General features: G+C 43.6%; 1 protein-coding gene across 1 annotated transcript in view; it reads left to right on the top strand.

Annotated features, from left to right (window-relative positions):
- Positions 1-2,712: 2,712 nt before the first annotated feature.
- The window catches only part of LOC137618236 (R3H domain-containing protein 4-like), a 66,146-nt gene continuing 48,457 nt past the window's right edge, over positions 2,713-20,401 (top strand). Inside the window, exons 1-4 of the mRNA XM_068348385.1 lie at positions 2,713-2,880; positions 9,109-9,296; positions 18,030-18,154; positions 19,277-19,448. Coding sequence (XP_068204486.1) covers positions 2,813-2,880; positions 9,109-9,296; positions 18,030-18,154; positions 19,277-19,448 — 553 coding nt within the window. The 5' untranslated portion in view covers positions 2,713-2,812. The remainder of the gene's footprint in view (positions 2,881-9,108; positions 9,297-18,029; positions 18,155-19,276; positions 19,449-20,401) is intronic.

Below are 20,401 nucleotides of genomic sequence, written 5' to 3'. Positions count from 1 at the left end.
AATTCTATTAATTACTATGAATTGCAACAATAATTACTGTATTATAAAATATGTTGCTTTTCCTTAAATATTTTATTTTTCGTTGTTTTCTTTCCTCACTGTTCTATTTTTCCTGTTGGGGCCCCTGGGCTTATAGCATCCTGCTTTTCCAACTACGGCTGTAGCTTAGCAACTAATAATAATAATAATAATAATGATAATAATAATAATAATGATAATAATTAGTAGTCGCAGCCATAATTGCAATAACTAGAAACTATAATAATTTTGTAAGCTTTGTACCGCAATGTTCAAACCATGCCACTGGTCCTCCAATTGCTACTACTCGCATGTACAACTGCAATGATGAAATGTAATAAAGGTATATGAAAGGTGATTTAAAAAACGAAAATGATAATAAACACCAATTTATGCTGAAACTCGAGTGGGATAATCATCTGTCACACCGTGAATAAATGTAGAATAAAATATGGAATAAAACTCCACCGATGTTTTTTCTAATCTTAAAGAAAATTCGTGCCAATGCCAGAGAGTAAAAATCTCAGGGATCCGTGCACCTCACTGTGCCATCTAGGTATTAATTAAGGGTATTTTCAGCATTCCTTCAAGTCAAATTGTGCTCACTTTCTAGCCTTCTACTTTACTTCCATTCCTTTTCCCTTACTTCTGTCTCCCTCTCCAAATGATTTCAATTTCACTGCAAATGAGGGGCCCCCACACAGTTGCACCTATTTGGTGAAATGGCCCGTGCAGGGGTATATAAAGTTCCAGAAGAGACTGCCCAGGGAAGAGAAATCAAGGACTGCAAAATGAGCCCAAGGCTAGACAAAGCAAGGTAAAAAACAGGATTCTCCCCTTCAGAAGAGAAATACCTATCCCCAAACATCTTCTCAGGCCAGAGACAAAGAGATATCCTGCCAGAGATGAAGAGAAGCTGCAAGCTCTTCCTACTAGTGATGAGAAGTAGTCGGCCCTTCCTACTAGTGACGAGAAGTAGTCGGTCCTTCCTACTAGTGACGAGAAGTAGTCGGCCCTTCCTACTAGTGACGAGAACTAGTCGGCCCTTCCTACCAGTGACGAGAACTAGTCGGCCCTTCCTACCAGTGACGAGAACTAGTCGGCCCTTCCTACCAGTGACGAGAACTAGTCGGCCCTTCCTACCAGTGACGAGAACTAGTCGGCCCTTCCTACCAGTGACGAGAACTAGTCGGCCCTTCCTACCAGTGACGAGAACTAGTCGGCCCTTCCTACCAGTGACGAGAACTAGTCGGCCCTTCCTACCAGTGACGAGAAGTAGTCGGCCCTTCCTACCAGTGACGAGAACTAGTCGGCCCTTCCTACCAGTGCCGAGAAGTAGTCGGCCCTTCCTACCAGTGACGAGAACTAGTCGGCCCTTCCTACTAGTGACGAGAACTAGTCGGCCCTTCCTTCTCTCCAATTTACACAGCCTCTGCCTTCTGGGAGAAACAATATCTGTTGTCCCACCATGAAGCCACCACTCCTGAAATGTCTGCAAGCCCCGAAGTCATCGTGCCAGCTTCGTCTCTTCAGCTGAAAATCCAGCTGAAATCCCCTTCCATGATGAATAGCTCACCAACACGCCATTTAAGTATATTCTATTGCATTATCTTCCAGCCTGATTCCAAATCTAGAATTTTTCATTCATTTTGATGTGTTAATGAGAGCAAAGGGGAAATATTAAATATAGCCTACTGCATATGTACACACACACTGTATATATATATATATATATATATATATATATATATATATATATATATATATATATATATATATATATGTGTGTGTGTGTGTGTGTGTGTGTGTGCACATTATATGCATATATGTATATATATATATATATATATATATATATATATATATATATATATATATATATATATATGTATATATATATATATATATATATATATATATATATATATATATATATATATATATATATATATATATATATATATATATATATATATATATATATATATATATATATATATTGATAAAGAATTTACAAACGTACATGTATCACATATATTCCTGATATTGCTAATATATATATATATATATATATATATATATATATATATATATATATATATATATATATATATATATATATATATATATATATATATATATATATATATATATATATATATATATATATATATATATATATATATATATTATACATATATGCTGTGTGTAGTATACATTAAATACTCATATTCTGTATGTGCGTATGTAGTGGCGCGCGTGAGCGCACGCATTCAGAAAATATAGCTTAGCTTGACAAGCAAACAATGGGACAGATACCTTCTAATTATCGATAATTGCTCTGTTATTTCTTTACTCTTTTGGATTTTTCTACTTTTTTTGGGGGGGAGGGAATAGTTCAGTCATCATATATTTAGTAAAATAATGACATAAGTTGCAAATAATTTTTAGAGATTATGCAATATTGCTTTTTCCGTAGCAACAGAGACTAGACAGAAGAGCCCAATGTTGCCAGATATGGAGAATTTTTCCCAGATTCGGGGAATTTGGGGTCATAATGGGGAATTTAGGTTTAAATTTCGGGAATTTTAGTTATGAGAACAAATTATTTAGGGAATATGGGGAAATTTTGACAGGATTTTCGGGGAATTCTAGGCAAATCGATCTGGCACCACTGGAAGAGCCATCTATCGGCAATAGTTTAAACTACGGAGAATAACAAGCCAAAAGTCCTTCGAACCAGAACTATTTCAGACTCGTTAATTATTCTTGTAATTCATTTAACGTCTCGAAGATGGGTGTCATCAGGAAACTTCGAAATAAGACGGCTGTTGTCAGTTTCAGCCGGGAGTCTTTAAATTCGTAAGTATATTATGGCAATTTGCAATTTAGCCAGGGGCTTAACTTTCGTAGGTTGTCACTTGTCAGTGTAGCCTAAGGTTTCAGCTTACCGTAATTGATATGTCAAGTTACATCTATTAGGGATTTTTGCGTAATTTATTAAGGCTAGACATTTATGGTAGGGTGTATGTATAATGACAGCCATGCTCCATAACCTATTTTCAACGTTATAGGAATACAGTAGTCTAAGGGGGAACTAAGCCCCCCCCTCTCGGAGCCTTTGTATATCAGCGGCCAGTTCCTCACGCGCTCATTAGAAATGGACATCAACTAACCTAAACTTTTCCCCTCTAACCTAACCTACAAGCTGTGTCCTTACCTACTTATCTAATGCCGCCCTGCGACCCCCCCTTACACTGCCGTGATCTAAGTTAGGCATGATAATATATAAAGGTGACCGCTATCATACATACACCCCGAGCCTTTGTATATCAGCAACCAGTACCTCCAGCGAGCATAAAATAATGACACCAACTAAATTAAAATTTCCCCCGCCCTAACCTAACCTACAAGCCGTGTCCTAACCTTCTCATCTAACGGGGTGGGGGTGAAGACTAATGCCCCCTTGCGACCCCTTACACTGCTGTATTCTTAGTCGGCTGTCATCATACGTACAGGTGGCCGCTATCTTACATATAAATACTGCTTACTAGTTAATATATAATACTTTTGGGTGAATGTAGTTGGTTGGGACAGCAGTAAACTTCCTTATTACTTGTCAGGTGAATTTTCCCTAGGGGGAAAATGTTTATCTTTGTATGGAATATTTACAAACAAAGATAAAGAGATAAGATCCAAGAAAGTAGATAGACTGAGGTGGTATGGTCATGTCATGAGAAGAGATGAACAGTAAATTGGGAGGAGAGTGATGGAAATGGAGGTACAGGGAAGGAGGAGGAGAGGGAGACCAAAGCGAAGGTGGATGGACTGTATCAAGGATGACCTTCGATCAAAGGGATTAACCGGTGATGAAGTGTGGGACAGAGGTAGATGGAGAACGCCGCCCAGGAACATCGACCCCACATAAAAGTGGGAAAGGATGCTGACAAAGAAGAAGATGGAATATTTACAAAATATTAAGAGTGAGTGTTACCTTGCCAGGAATGAAGCTGATTGGGAAGCAAATACAGGGTTGAGATTTAGAATAGTGTATGCTAAGGATACGGCTGTGTTAGGTGTAGTTGAAAGTGGCTGCAACCCCCACCCATTATTATTATTATTATTATTATTATTATTATTATTATTATTATTATTATTAGCTAAGCTACAACCCTAGTTGGTAAAGCAGGATGCTATAAGCCCAAGGGCTCCAACAGGGAATAAACCCCCCATTAAGGAAAGGAAATAAGGAAATAAATAAACTACTAGAGAAGGAATGAATAATTAAGATAACATATCTTAAAAACATACAATATTAAAACAGACCCTTATTATTATTACTTGCTAAGCTACAACCCTAGTTGGAAAAGCAAGATGCTATGAGCCCAGGGGCACCAACGGGGAAAATAGCCCAGTGAGGGAAGGAAAAATAAAATATTTTAAGAAGAGTACCAACATTGAAATAAATATTTTCTATATAAACTATAAAACCTTAACAAAGAGGAAGAGAAATTAGATAGAATAGTGGGCCAGAGTGTACCCTCAAGCAAGAGAACTAACCCAAGACAATGGAAAACCATGGTACAGAGGCTATAGCACTACCAAAGACTAGAGAACAATGGTTTGATTTTGGAGTGTTATTTTCCTAAAAGAGCTGTTTACCATAGTTAAAGTCTCTTTTACCCTTACCAAGAGTAAAGTAGCCACTGAACAATTACAGCGCAGTAGTTAACCCCTTGGGTGAAGAAGAATTGTTCGGTAATCTCAGTGTTGTCAAGTGTATGAGGACAGAGGAGAATCTGTAAAGAATAGGCCAGACTATTCGGTGTATGTGTAGGCAAATGGAAAGTGAACCATAACCAGAGAGAAGGATCCAATGTGGTACTGTCTGGCCAGTCAAAGGGCCCCATAACTCTCTAGCGGTAGTATATCAATGGGTGGCTGATTCCCTAGCCAACCTACTACCTTCATATATAAACTATAAAAATAGACTTCTAGGTTAGGTTAGATGGTAGTCTTGTGTTTGTTTTCCCTTTAAGATGTTTGTCAGTCATAACTGAAGATTTTACACCCTGTCCATCCCAACCAACTACAGAAGCACCAATACTTTAATTGGAGCCTTTGGAGAACGAAAGACCAGGCCTGCCGGCCGCTTGCATAGAAAATGGATATTTTCCATTTAATATTATAGGTAGTTATTCCTAGATGTCTGTCATCACCCTCATCTAAGTGAGCGTATTCACACAAGTTTGGTTGCCGAAGTAACACATCTGTCATCACCCACATCTAAGTGAGCGTATTCACACAAGTTTGGTTGCCGAAGTAACACAAATTATTCACTCCTTGCTCTTATATTCTGGCAAGTGGTACATGCACTACACTCTTTAGCTGTGTGGGCAAGGATTTTGGCTGATCTTATTATCTTGATTAATCAAATAGTTCAATTGATCTTTGCTATGATCTTGTTCGCTTTGCTCACAATTTAACATTACAGCATTTTATTGTTCTCGGTTCTGGCAAGTGGTACAGGTGCGCATTAGCCTTATTGGTGAGGATTTTTAATCATCTAATTAATCACTTAGTTCAGTATTATAAATTTAAACAAACACAAGTATATTGCTATGCTTGCATTCTTGATGCAACACCTTTCCAAGAGACAACTCGGTCTTCTTTTGTGGTGTACCAGACGTACAGGGACTGGGCGAAAAAGAATGAATATGAAGTTGGGCTGGATAAAGGTAAGGTGGAATTAATTGGTGGTGAGGCAACAGGAGAACATAGAACATTGAGAAATATCTGTCCTAAAGCTGTTTTTGAGTACAATTATGAGATGGTTTCCCTTCGAAAGCATACCGCATGTCACCACTATTGCACTTTGTACAAAGGGCCAAGAGCACCAAGCAGTCCTTTCTTGTATAAATCTGGAGTTTTCAAGTTATCCAACGAATCATTCTTGTAAAGAGTACGAACTACAGTCCATTTCTTTTAGCGAGTCATATTTGCACCGACTCGCGGCGGTGCCCTTTTAGCTCGGAAGAGTTTCGTGATTGCTGATTGGTTGGACAAGATAATTCTAACCAATCAGCGACCAGGAAACTTTTCCGAGCTAAAAGGGCACCGTTGTGAGTCGGTGCAAATATGACTCGCTAAAAGAAATGGACTACAGGTTGCTCTTGGAGGTATGTATTCCCATCTTCGCATCTGGTCTGCTAAGAACAAACAATGCTGCATCATGCTTAATGGTTCTGTCATGCAGCTTGGATTTTGTGTTATTGACTTCTGATTGGATAATGAAATGCCCGCCAGCAATTGACCGGGTCATGCGAGTCACCTTTGGTTGTTTCAAATGACTTGCGTCTGTTGCTAAAATGGATTCCAGGAACTAAGGGAGCGAGAAAATTGTGTCAAGGAAATGAGGTTGGCCAACATAAAGTTTTTTGGTAACTGACGATTTTCATTCTATGCATGATTGTGATAGAGTTGAAAATAAGATAATTACTGTATACATGATGGTCTTTCAGTCTACAAACACCCCCTATAATTTTGAACAAAACTGGAATTTACTACGCATGAAAAATGGTGAGTGCTGGCTATTTTATTATTTTTCCCTGTATGACTAATGGGGGCTAGGGCATAATAACTAAGATATCAATCAACTCAAATGTGAATAGCATTTCATTGTTTACCTTTGGGAGGCTGATGGTAAGTTACAGCGCAGAAGTTGTTTTCAGTCGCGTAAGGCAGCTATTCTGTGTTTTGTTCTGTTTGATGTAATTATTGCCATATTTTTAAGGAATTGAGAGCTTCTGAGTATTTATGCATACGTTTCTGGATGTTACTCCCCCATCTGATTCCGTTTCAGCATGACTACCTCACATGATGTTGTCTCCCAGAAGGGAGTTCAATCTATTTAGAAATGAAGTACAATTTTATCTGCAGTCTTTCAGTAATTGATTGTTTAAATAAACCTCTTTATAGCTGCTGTTGCTCATCTGAAAGTCCAAAATATCACCAAAATAATGTCCCATGTGGTTGGCATGCACAGCACATCCATGTACCTCTAGCCAGAAGAGAGGAGCAAGGAGATAAGGTTCATATGCATGCAAAGTGAACCATGGTGGAGAAAAGACCATTAGAGGGACATTATATGAATTATACAAGTACAGTAATTATGATACTTTAGAAGACGTTAAGATTCAGAACCCTGATCGCTCCCAAGCAACCACATGCCGAATGGTATCCACATTAGCTGTTTATCGCTCATCCTTCATCAGAGAACCTCCAGTCCTGGACTCTTCATGAAAATTGACAAAACTCTTGAAGAGCTGGGGTGTGTTGCACTCTTTTCCCAGAAAGCTCAAGCCACTTTGAGCATTTTCATGAGTTTTCAGGTCTCTAAAACATACCCACTCAAACTCAGGTTAGTCATTCTGATGGATAAAAGAAGATCTCCATTGCCTTGGTTCAGGTTGGTTCAGGAGTTCGTGGCAAGGACCTAGAATCTAAGCAGCCACAACTTCAATCCGTTGACCTCTTCTTCCTAAAAGGCAATTAGCATGGACAAGAATGTCTTGCCTTTGTGTTCTAAGAGGGTTTGGAGGAGTACACTATGACTTTTCCTTCACTCTTGAAGGATTGAAAGATCCCAAACCCCCTTTTGGTTCAGCTTCATGGAACAATTAGACACAAGCTACCATGATGGGATGGGAGGACCTCCGAGGATGTGACCACACGAAGCCAGAATATCAGGCAGATCTACCCTAGCCTTCAGGAAGAACCTGTCAGTGGCGCAAGTGCTAAGACCCGACTCTGGAACTGATAGGCAATCATTGCTCAGAATACATTTATAACACTTCCAGAAGACTAAAATTACAGAAAGATCATTGCTCTGGATAAATCTCTTACAAATCTGGGTACATTTTCATTAGGACCGGTGGTAACTGCTTAGAAAGTTGTAAAGCTTAGCTTAGCTCCTTACATGATAAGAAACATCACGTCTAAGATAGCAGCGGTTGTGATGTTAGCACAGTACCTTACAGATAACGGTTGTGATGTTAGTCTATGATATGTGGTGGATTATCAGGCTCTTTTCCTTTGTTATTCGCTGTATTGGATGTTGATTAGGGCAAGATTCCATACTGAGCAACTGTTCTATGATGCAAGTCGGTTATAGATGTGTCTCCCCCATCTTCTTTATGAGGGGAGGATGGATAGAATGTAAGACATATTATTCCTAATTGGTTACATATCGTTACATCATACCCTCAGGAGGATATAGGTTTTCCTTGAGTGTCTGTCTGTCTGTCTGCAGACAGAAACCTAACCCAACCCATCCATGAGAATCTATTTTCAAGTGTTGGGAGATGGTAGAAATCATCATTCCCGCACCTCTTATCAGGTCCAAGTTTATTGACATCCTGGGATTTTTACCAAAAGAAAAGTCTCCTTTTGTTCTTTTTTTGTTGGCTACTTCCCAAAATTGGGTGTAGTGCCTAGATAGATACAGAGATAGTATGGTTGTTGGGGATTCTTCCTTCAAAGGATGAGTCTTCCATCAAAAGACAAAGGTTTGTATTTGCATAGGAACAAATCACAAATTTCAAAAGTAATTTTTATGGCTATTCAAACCCGAGTCCTTTTAAATTTCACTTCATGTCTCATCCAGCCCACAAGCTCTAGGTGAAAGTCAAAGTGCTATGAAATTTGGCAGCCGAGTTCCAGCCAAGCTGAAAACATACTGCTATTAAAAGACTTTGGTTTGTATATAAATTACTTTTAAAATTTGTGATATTTCAATTGGAAGCAGTTGTATTGGGACATTTTTTATATTTTTCATTTATCATAAATTGTCATATCAGGGGTTATCTTATTCCTGAATTTTAAAAATATTTATATCAAATCCATGTTTTCTATGATAAAGTTGGCTACAATGTCAGATTTATTTATAATAGGAATACAGTCTTTATTAATACTGAAGTGTTTTATTGTTTCAGTATAAACCTTCACTGTAGCATTTCAACAGCTGGTTAATATGAACGTTTGCTTTCCGTTTTATCTTTGATGATTGTAAGTTATATCTTATGTTGACAGGTTGGGGATAAGTCAACCTTCAACACAACCACCAACTCCTCCAGTAGAGACAGTAGCGTCCAGTACCAATACGCAGAGAGATGGAACTGCGGCCGCTCCACGAGGTCGCATGCCTAGCCTCCTGATTGAAAGATTAGAAAATCACCGTCCTCGTGCTGGAGCAAGAAAGACAAGGCGAGCCAATAACAGTAAGAGATGATTTTCTTTAGCAAAGATGTACATTTTAGTTTGTTTCAAAGCAACCCATCAGTTTAAAATTGCCCCCATATCTGTGCAATAGAACTATTTAGGTACAATCCCAAAAGGATATTTCTAATTGGTCAAGCATGCATCTGGGATGCTCGGCAGCCCAGGTGGTAGCTAGGCGATTCCTTGTGTTTTCTAGGCGACACACATCTTGAGTTTTCATTCCTAAATATTGTTATACAGTATTTTCTCCAATTGCCCAACAACATATGATGTAGTTGATCCATTTTCTTATTTGATTGTCTGATCGTAGAAAACAAAACTAGGATTAGCCCATTTCAATGACTGAGAAGTTTGTAACTGCGTAGGAATACAGTACCGTAATCATATTTTTGCTATTGTGTTCTCTTTGTTGTTGATGGTTTCTGTATAATTTTGGAATTGATTCATTAGATTCTTTAAACATTCATTAGTAAATATCTTTTTGCATCACCTGCAGGTTCTATTTTTTAGCAACTTCCAACTACTGTATTTTAAGTACGCCTGTTTTTTCTTGAGCAGTCTCTATTCATTGTTAATGTCTAATTTGTTCCGTAACCGAAATACAAACCACGCTATTTACAAAGGGTTATTACTTTTAGCGTAGCTGAAATGGCGAGCCATTAGAATTTAACGAGGGTGTATTACCCCCGCGCTAGTTAGCGGGGGGGTAGGGGAGTGGTAGCTAGCTACCCCTCCTCCCCCTCACACACAGGTGAATACTCACTTTCACTTTTGGCTCGGACTGTGACAGACGTCTCTGTCTTGGTCCTCGCTTGGCAGCCATTGTCTGTTTTGTCTTTACTTAATCGCTTACTTTTCTTTTACTCAATATATATGTAAACATGTTTTCATGTTTGTATATATATTTGAGTATAGAATAAGTAAGTTTCCTTTTCAGATGTGTGTGTGTAGTGTACGATATCTACGTGGAGGCCTCGGCAGTTAGGCCACCACGGCCTAATTTTATGGGTTGCGATCGAGTTTGACTTCGGTCTTTCTCTCTCTCTCTCTCTCTTGAGGTCGTTCACCCTTTTACTATGTTTTACTACGCCCTTGTAGCTTCCTTCCCGTGTGGGTGGGGTTGCTACGCCGTACATTTTGTCTCAATTAGTTTATGAATCTAATTGTAGTTGTTGATTTTTCAGCTTGTAGAACGATTCCTTTCGGGGTTTTCGTTTTTTTCTTTAGTGTTCATTCATTTTTAAATTACATAATTACATAGTTACATAATTATAATTGTTATAATTCTGTTTTGGTTACAGCTCTCCTTCCGCGAGTGTAAGTGGTTGTAAGGGCACGTGCCTGTTGTGTAATTCTTGTTCCTTTTCCTCGGGATTCCTCTTCGGAGCCTTCCCGGGGGAATGAATGTGTACTAATATTATTTGTTTTATTTTTTTACAGTTACCGATCTAGTTCGTTTCTGTAATATAACAACGGTGCGAGCTGTCTGGTTGAGTCCTGGGGATTCGGCTGTTGCTGCCTCCCCCCCTTGTATTGTCGTCAGGGGCGTGTCTCCTTCTACTGGTAGTACTCCCGTGTCGACGGACAGCTCTCCAGTTCATTTTAGAACAGTCAGGAGGCTTGCCTCCTTGGGCGGATAACTTTCCTTCCGAGGGAAGTTTTTTCCTGTCCAGGCTTGAGCTTTTCCTCTTTTGGGGGGTTCTTCTCTTGCCTTTTTTTTCGTGCGACTATGCTCTTGGTACTGAGCGGTCGCACATGCAGTTTCGCTCAAGGGGCTGGGCAACTGCAGGAGCTCCTCTTCGGAGGATTGCCCCTTTTAGGTCACTGGCTGACCAGTCTCTTCCACGAAGTGTTTCTCTTTCGTTCGCGAGAGAGTACACTCATAGAGACTCCTCTTCGGAGGTTTCTTCTGTTGCTGTTGCTGTTGGCCTCCCTCGCCGTAAGGCCCTCCGTCCGCCTCGTCGTAAGGGCCTCTCATCTCCCTATAAGGGTGCTTGAGGCGCCTTTTTGAATCTCCGTTTGCAGCCTACAACTTCTTTTTCTCGATCTTCCGTCTTGGTGCAGATGGACAGCAGTCTAATCTCGTCTTCCGACGGGCAACGGTCTTCCCGACGGACAACGGTCTTCCCGACGGACAACGGTCTTCCCGACGGACAGCGGTCTTCCGACGGACATCAGTCTCCCGGCGGACAACGATCCCTTCGGGGCAAAGGGTTGCCCCCACGGGGGTTCTTCCCTTGCGTGTCAGGGTTTCCCTGCGCGCCCTTCTGTTCGTCAGCGCTCTCCTGTTCGTCAGCGCTTTCAAGATGATCTTCCCTGCGGTTCCTGTTACGTGCCCTGTGCGCCCACGTTCGCCCTCGCGATCTAGAACTTCGGTTCAGGTCGGGGTCAAGGACTCTTCTTCTTTGCGAAGGCTTCCACGCGTAGCCTTCTGCTCGTCAGCGATCATCAGCTCGTCAACGATCATCAGCTCGTCAGCGATCATCAGCTCGTCAGCGATCATTAGCTCGCCAGCGATCGTCAGCTCGTCAGCGATCGTCAGCTCGCCAGCGATCTCCGGATCGCCCACGTGTGTTACAGCTGGCACGCCAACGTTCTCCAACACTTCTGAAGGAACATGGTTCGCCAGCTACTAGCTCAACTGCGGATGCTGATCGCCATCGCGCGACCCTCAACTGCAGATGCTGATCGCCATCGCGTGACCCTCAACTGCGGATGCTGATCGCCATCGCGCGACCCTCAACTGCAGATGCTGATCGCCATCGCGTGACCCTCAACTGCGGATGCTGATCGCCATCGCGCGACCCTCAACTGCAGATGCTGATCGCCATCGCGCGACCCTCAACTGCGGATGCTGATCGCCATCGCGCGACCCTCAACTGCGGATGCTGATCGCCATCGCGCGACCCTCAACTGCGGATGCTAATCGCCATCGCGCGACCCTCAACTGCGGATGCTGATCGCCATCGCGCGACCCTCAACTGCGGATGCTGATCGCCATCGCGCGACCCTCAACTGCGGATGCTGATCGCCCGCCATCGCACAACCCTGAACGATTGCCCGCTTACGCATGCTGCTCGCCATCGCACAACCCTGAACGATTGCCCGCTTACGCATGCTGCTCCTCATCGCACAACCCTGAACGATCGCCCTCTTGCGGATGCTGATCACCATCGCACCCTTTCACGCGATCATTCACCTGCGCATGCTGCTCGCCATCGCACAACCCTGAACGATTGGCCGCTTACGCATGCTGCTCCTCATCGCACAACCCTGAACGATCGCCCTCTTGCGGATGCTGATCACCATCGCACCCTTTCACGCGATCATTCACCTGCGCATGCTGCTCGCCATCGCACAACCCTGCACGATTGCCCGCTTACGCATGCTGCTCCTCATCGCACAACCCTGAACGCTCGCCTTCTTGCGGATGCTGATCACCATCGCACCCTATCACGCGATCATTCACCTACACATGCTGCTCGCCATCGCTTACCGCCAGCGATCTTCTTCACCTACGCGGCAGCACGATCCCTCGCCGTCACGCCCATTCGCCTGCGCGCCCGCGCGATCGCTCGCCTGCGCGCCCGCGCGATCGCTCGCCCGCGCGATCGCTCGCCTGCGCGCCCGCGCGATCGCTCGCCTGCGCGCCCTCGTGACCGCTCGCCTGCGCGCCCGCGCGACCACTCGCCTGTGCGGCCGCGCGACCATTCGCCTTTGCGCGACCGTTCGCCCTCGCGCGACCATAGTTCGCGGCGAATTCCACAGCCGGTGGTAGCAGCAGGGACGCGTGCTCCTAGGCGGCACTCGGGATCACCTCCATCCAAGCACAGGTTGGTAGTGCAGGACGAAGACAGGTCAGTACAGCATTCTTCCCACCTTCTTTTCAGGCAGGAACCGTCGTGTCCTCTCCAAAGGATCGCCCGATCCCTTTCACCTTAGCGAGGATTTCGGACTCTGTGTCCTTGGAGCAGCAGACATGGTTTGATCCGCTGGCACGGGCGTTAATGAGGTTTATGAAACCAGCACTCACCGGCCAGGGTAACAAACCAGCGGCTGTCTCTCCTACGCTAAAGAGAAAGAGAGGAGTGGACTTCGTGGTGACTTCCCCCAGGGCGAAGTTGGTTCCCAAGAGGTCGGTCTCGAGGGTCCCCTCTCCTGCACGAGTACTCTCTCCTTCTCCCGCCCTGGAAGGATTTTTGGCGGGGGGGGCTTTCCGTTGAAGATTTCTCCATCGGACAAGGGGTGACTGCTTACCTCTTCCTCTGGGAGCTTACCAGGTTCTTTCCCTCCTCGGTTACGGCCCGAGGTTTGGTTCAAGGAAGCTACAGGAAGATCAAGGGTACTTTCCTCCTCTCGAGCTCAGGCACCTTGGCCTTTCGTCGTTAAGTATCTACTTGCGGACAAGCTCGATGTTGTACCATCTGGACGCACTGACTGAAGGCTTCCTTCGGGTGTCTCATCTGTGGAGGTCAACGACCTCAGACACCCTTCCATCCTTGAGAAGAGTTTTGTCTTTGCCCAAGGACAGAGACTTAAACATCTGCTGTGCGGAGTAAATCGACTTCCGGTTTCACTCCTCCAAGGCGCTTTCTTCCAGACTCTGCAGGGCTCCAGCTCCCTTTTCTTTCAACCACGTCGGCCTAAGTTATCGGCTACGACAACTGGGACAAGGTGTCCAATTGTAGTTTCCTCCTGTCAGGAACAGATGGCACGGGAGACTCCCCCGGGGGGGCATAGTCCTAAAAGGAGTTCACGAACTCTAGGATTGCAGGTTTTTTCGCTGGGAGGATGCTTAAGGTTACTCATCCGAATGACAGCTTCCCGATGCCCATTCCCGCACAATCTCTGTGAGTAGCCAAGGATATCGCGCCTGCCGTCTCTGTCAGCGAATTCAGTGTCTCTGAACCCCTATGACATAGCATCAGCAGAGTTGCCCGGTTGGGCAGAATGATCCATACCTTAGGCGAAGGTCTTCCTTAGGATCATCGACGGCTTCACCCCCGGCCCCCTCAGTCGATCCTTTCTTGTAAGGAAGGATCTGAGAGGGGATGTCCATAGTCGACCTCTCAGCCCTGATCAAGTTTGTCGAACAAACTTCGGCCAGCGTAGACCAGCAGAATCGATCAGACTGGTAACGAGGCGACAGGACTCCTTTAACCCTGGATCGGAAGGACGGGTACTTTCAGTTTCCATTCCATCCATCTTCCAGGGTGCTCGTCGAATTCAGCCTAAACTGCAAGTATTCCTGCTTATGATGCAGTGTGGCTATCCCGCCGTGGCATAGCAGGTTTGTTTCCCCAGAGAACTCTCCCTGCCTTCCTCTTGGCCGCTCAGGTGCAGACTTCCGCCTCCTCTACTGTTTGGAGGGCTGGTCAACTCCGGTAGGCTCGGGTTTCGACCTTCTTCAGCGCCGGGAAAAGCTTCCGAATGCTGACCATGAGTGTGGGCTCATGGTATTTTGCTTGGAGCCTTCTCTTCCTCTGCCTCAACATCTGGAGTATCTGGCCATGATATTGAGTCAACCGCCTTACCACGTTGGAAACCCCGCTTCTCGTCCGTCCAGTGAGGTTAAGCAACGTCGGTACTTGGATGGGTGGCCACCTGGGGACGCCAGATTCTGTTACCACATCCTCCGAGCCTTCCTTTCGGTTCACCGTGGCAAGACTGAGGAGAGTCGCAGTACCTGTTCTCAGTCAAGCAGAGTTTTCAGCCCTACCTTGGAACGTTTCCTAGTTCTTCTTTCCTCATTGACCCGTTTATAGTCCGAACGGTCGCCTCAGGATAAGTTCCATGTGGGGCGATCCAAGTTCCGGTGGCTTCAGGCAATGTTTAACTGGACTCCCTGGCCCTATGGGACCAGCGGAACTATTAAACCTGCAATGGGTGTTGACCTATGGAGCCTCTTGATGGTAGTGGATATTCTCGTCCTTTCCCCACATTCTTGATGCGGTTCTCGGACTCGTCAAAGGAAAGGGGGGGGGGGCATGTTCCGGTCCAGGCCTATGGTCAAGACCTGAAGGATACCTCTCCATCATTCAGGCAGGCTTAAGGGCCTTAGTCTGGCCCCTCTTCAGATCCTACCGCTCCTGCCAAGTCGCCCCGTTGCGTGTCGACCTCATGCTAACCAGCAGGGGACGCATTTTCACACCTTCACATCTTGCAGTAGAGATATCGGGATGATTGAGATTCTCTCAATTCCACCATCGGCTCTCTCATTCCAGGCAGGGGAATGTTTCTCTCAGACTATCCGAGCAGAGCCTCATAGAGAGAGTATACCTAGGGGTCTTTGACCTTGGGTAACCAGCAAGTGCTGGTCTGGGGGACCTGATCGCGACAGCTTGGAACCTCAAGCTTCCGCTAGTTTTCCCCCCAGTCTCAGACCCCGAGACTCTGGCAAGATGCATTCCGGTGATGGTGGGACAACTTCGACGCCTGCGTCTTCCCTCCTTTTTGTCTGCGGACAATGGGTCTCAACAAAACCAGGTTGTCTGTCAACCTTTCAATGGGAGAGCTCCACTGGGACTATGTGCAGAACGGTTTCTGGACCCTCTGCTTCCCCTGACGGAACTCCCGGGAGAGCTTCTCCCACGGCGCAGACTACTCAAGCAACCACACTGCGACATCTCTCCCGAACCGGGGCGTCGCTTCGGCTTCATGCCTGGAGACACTACGCTTCCTCCTCTAGAAGAGACAACCCGCTACAGTCGCGGTACGGAGGTCGCGTCATCTGCGATAGTCATCCACAGGGGTCTCCCAGGCAAAGTGAAGAGTCTAAGGTGGTTGGTGCCGTGGGAGATATACCTCTTCCCGTGAGGCCTCTTCTCCAGCAATAACGGTCTTATTGCCTTTCGGCGGGAGGAAACTCCTTTCCGCTCTTGGCAATGAAGCCTGTCGCTCAGCCTTTCCCTGACCTTCAGGCTTAAAGGAATAACTTTTTCCTGCCCGCTGGATCTATCCTCGCTCATGCGAAGCTACGATCGTCCCTGCCCTAGTCGGAGGAAGACCTCCAACTTGGAGCATGGCTCGGACTTTTAGTCCTTTAAGAGATCTTCTCAAGACCCTTTTACGACAGGCCTCGGATTGTATTCCGCCCTGGGTCTTCTGCTCACTCTGGCCACGGCCAGTGTGTAAGCAATCTTCTCGGTCTCTTACTACTCCCCCCCTTTCTAAGGAAGAGGGGAAGGCAACATTCAGGCTCGCTCCTGAGTTGTTGGCTAGACTCAGAATCTGAGGGTCCCGACCCTTCGGTCCGATTCATTCAAGATTTTGAGTCTCCATTCTGTGTCTGATGTCCCAAGACCTTCTCTTTCTTGCCAGTACAGGAATCGAGAGGTTAGCGCTGGGAACAGCTGCAGTTTGGCCTCAGTTGCAGCCGATTTGGGAACACAAGGAGGACATGGGGGGAGAGTCACCAGTATACCTCTTCAGCCCGGACTCAAGGACATTCATCTCGACCTGTCTTCAGACCCTCCCCCGTCACGTCGCCCTACAGCACGATGTTGGATACATCGCAACGTCCCTCGCCTTCGAGTAATACTACTCTGTGACGCAGGTGCTACAAGCTGGAGTCTGGAAGCGTCTGATGACCTTCGCAGCCCGCTTCCTGCAGGGCGTGACCCACAGGAGTCTCGATACGTTTTCTATCGCTCTGTGGTGGCTACACAACAGCTGGTCTAACCTCAGGCTCCTTTTTGGACAGGTAGCAGAAGGTTGAGGGCATTGTTATCAGGTTTTAGTCTGCATGAACGAAAGAAGTATGTCTGGCCCTTACTTCTTTCTTCATCATCCCCTCTACGGGGAAGCAGCATCCTGGTCTCTGCATAGCTGACCTCGAACCTCTGCAGGTAAACCATGCTTCCTTGTGTTCCGAGTATTGAATCAATACTGTCGCGTCCCCCATACCCTGACGAGGTGGTATTGGGAACGTCTTAACCCAGAGTTCCTTCTGGAACTCCAGGTCAACTGCCTAAGACGGGTCACACTTCTTCCTTCACACACAAGCTTACGTAGGCCACATGGTTCCTTGCGGTGCAAGGAACTTGTGAGGCGCAGGGACTCCTTTTCTCGAGTGCGACTCACTCGGATTCTGAGTCCCCGGGTAAAGCCAAAGCCAGTATGGCTGGGGACTTTCCACCCTTCCTAAGGGATAAGTCACCCTTTGTAAATAGCGTGGTTTGTATTTCGGTTACGGAACAAATGACAAATTCGAAGATAATTTGTATTTTTCCTAACCATACAAACCTTAGCTATTTACACATATTTGCCCGCCAGCCCTGTCCCCCAAGACAAGTCCTACCTCTAAGTGAAAGTGAGTATTCACCTGTGTGTGAGGGGGAGGAGGGGTAGCTAGCTACCACTCCCCTACCCCCCCGCTAACTAGCGCGGGGGTAATACACCCTCGTTAAATTCTAATGGCTCGCCATTTCAGCTACGCTAAAAGTAATAACCCTTTGTAAATAGCTAAGGTTTGTATGGTTAGGAAAAATACAAATTATCTTCGAATTTGTCATATTGTGATATAGGTATTATTTAAAGTTTAGTTAAGTTACCTTTGATTTTTGTTGTTTAGTAATTTATATGCTTTTCAGTATTAGATATAAAGTTCAGGTTTCATTGAAGTGACTAATTTCTGCTGAATATCAATCAGATAATTAGGCATAATTCAAAGTAATTAGAGTAATAGTAATAATTATACAGAATTTTCTCAGTACCTTTTTTATTCATTTCAGCTCGAGCTCTTCAAACTCTGATTGAGGATGAATTTGAAGAGACAGGAGAGCCTAGTATCGTTGACTTTCAACCCAAGACTGAAAATGCTTTTAGTCAGCTCTTGAACAACTGCGATAATATGCGGGTAACTTATCCCTTGCCTTCCCGAGATATTTTAAGGAAAGTACAAAGGAAATAGGATGGAACATTCCAATGAGTAGTTTGTGTTTATATGCAATCTTTGTCATAAAAACCTTGGGTTTCTTAACATGTCATTTTAAAATTTAGGTAAGTAGAAATTATTTTGTCACTGCATTAACCTATAAGTAAAAATATTGTCAGTACATTACAGTATCTGTTTGTATAGATACTTCATGCTTTTACAGTATAGATACTATCCATATATAACAGCATATAAGTTGACATTTGAATTATAAAAATCTCTAATATGTATAGGATAGATTTGTGGGTGTGTAAGAAAGAAAATAGGATTACTTTCCTATGGCAGAAGCCTAATTTTGTATGCGGTCAACCCTTCATGCGTGAACGTTTGGTATATGATACAATATTAAGCAAATAACACTAATTGTAAAGTTAAATTCTTCTGTAGCAATCTCTATTAGATAATCTACTCCAAAAAAAAGATTATTGAAAAGATGAGAGGAAGTGTTTTTAATCATGAATCATTCATTTTTTTTTCTTTACTGTATTTATTCAATATTCGTACTTTATATCTAACACCTCTCCCTTACATACCTAGGTAATGGGTTTGTTTCCTATAATCCTTGATTATTTTTGTTCTGATACCTTCATTTATCATTTTCTCCTGCATCACATCTCCCATCTTTTTGTATTTGGCCATTACGTTCAAACTTCTATATCCTTGATTAACCTATTTCTGTAATTGAAATCAAGGACCTACTACTTCAAGTCACCTACTGTTCAAGAGGAGGCTAAACTCTAATAGGGCACTGCTTTGGAATGATCGGTCATACAATTTTGTAACAGTAACGTTTCATAAATACAAAATACGCAACGTTTTCTTCGCATTCACCTCTGTGTGCAGAGAGTACAGAAATAATTTTGGAAATAGACATTAGGTTGAATAATGCAATAGAAGATTTGGAGTTATCCTTATACAAGGGGGTCTTTTAACTCCTTAGAAAATAAAAGTAATCATATGGGTGCCAAAGTAGTTTGTTCAAATAAGCTAATAGTTTCTATACACGAACAAAAAATATTTATTTTAAAAGGTTACGTTTTTCAGGTGTGGCAGTACTTCATATCTTGCAGTGAAGCTGAGCAGATGGCATATCTAGAAGCCATATCCCCCAAGCAGAAAACGAATGGGGGTGATCCTCGTCATGGGGTTAGTTTCACCCAAGTGAAATCAGTACCCAAGGAAGAGCAGCAGGCAGATGAACTGCCTGAGGTGGATGGTAAGTGGGGATTCTTTTTTTTTTTCATAGAAGCCTGTGTTTATGTGGTTGTATCACTAGAACCATTTAGAATACTATACTTTGAGCAATATAGTTTTTACAAAATGGTTTGCAATCTTATTTTGTTTTAGATTTTATTTCTATTGTGTTTTTATTTTTGGAATTCCATTCAGCAGTATTACCCACATTGCTACACCTAACATCATAAACAAGTGGTAATTCGTAACAGTACTACTTAACATTATAATAAAAGGTCCTGAGATCGTAACACATGTTTGTGTACTACAGTAACAGCACATAGAACTACATTGATCCCCAGCACTCAATTTTGAGTGGAAGGTGAATCGGGCAAATAAATAAAAAGTATGAATCAACGATGAACATTTATCGAGTAACCTTACCATTACTTACACTAACGGGTCCTTGGGGAGGGATTGTTAAACCCCAAAATCCTGCAAAGTGCAAACACTAAGTCAATAAAATGGGAGGAATAGGAATATTGTAGCACAGTATATTAGAATGTGTCCCTCATCTTCATAACCAGCTACTGTTGTTAAACCATACATTTGTAATTAAGTCACTTTATCATAGCACGAAAGTGATTTGTAGGCAGTATGCAATGATATAAAAAATACACCAATCAAATTAATTATAAAGGGCAGTGCACGATAGTAAATTTCAACCTCCATTTTTTACATCAAGCAAAGTAAATAAGAAGTGCTATTGTACTAAACAGTTCATTTCAACTGTATTTAGTCATCACTTGATTTTACACTTGTATGTACAATTAGGTATGGTACATTCATTTATATATAAAGACACAGTTCACAGAATCTGTAAAGATTATGGAATACAAAACATAACAGAAGTTGTTTTTAAAAAATTATTCTCTCTCTCTCTCTCTCTCTCTCTCTCTCTCTCTCTCTCTCTCTCTCTCTCTCTCTCTCTCTCTC

Source organism: Palaemon carinicauda, chromosome 24, assembly GCF_036898095.1.
Source record: "Palaemon carinicauda isolate YSFRI2023 chromosome 24, ASM3689809v2, whole genome shotgun sequence".
NCBI lineage: Eukaryota > Metazoa > Arthropoda > Malacostraca > Decapoda > Palaemonidae > Palaemon > Palaemon carinicauda.
This window is presented reverse-complemented; position numbering and strand designations above follow the sequence as displayed.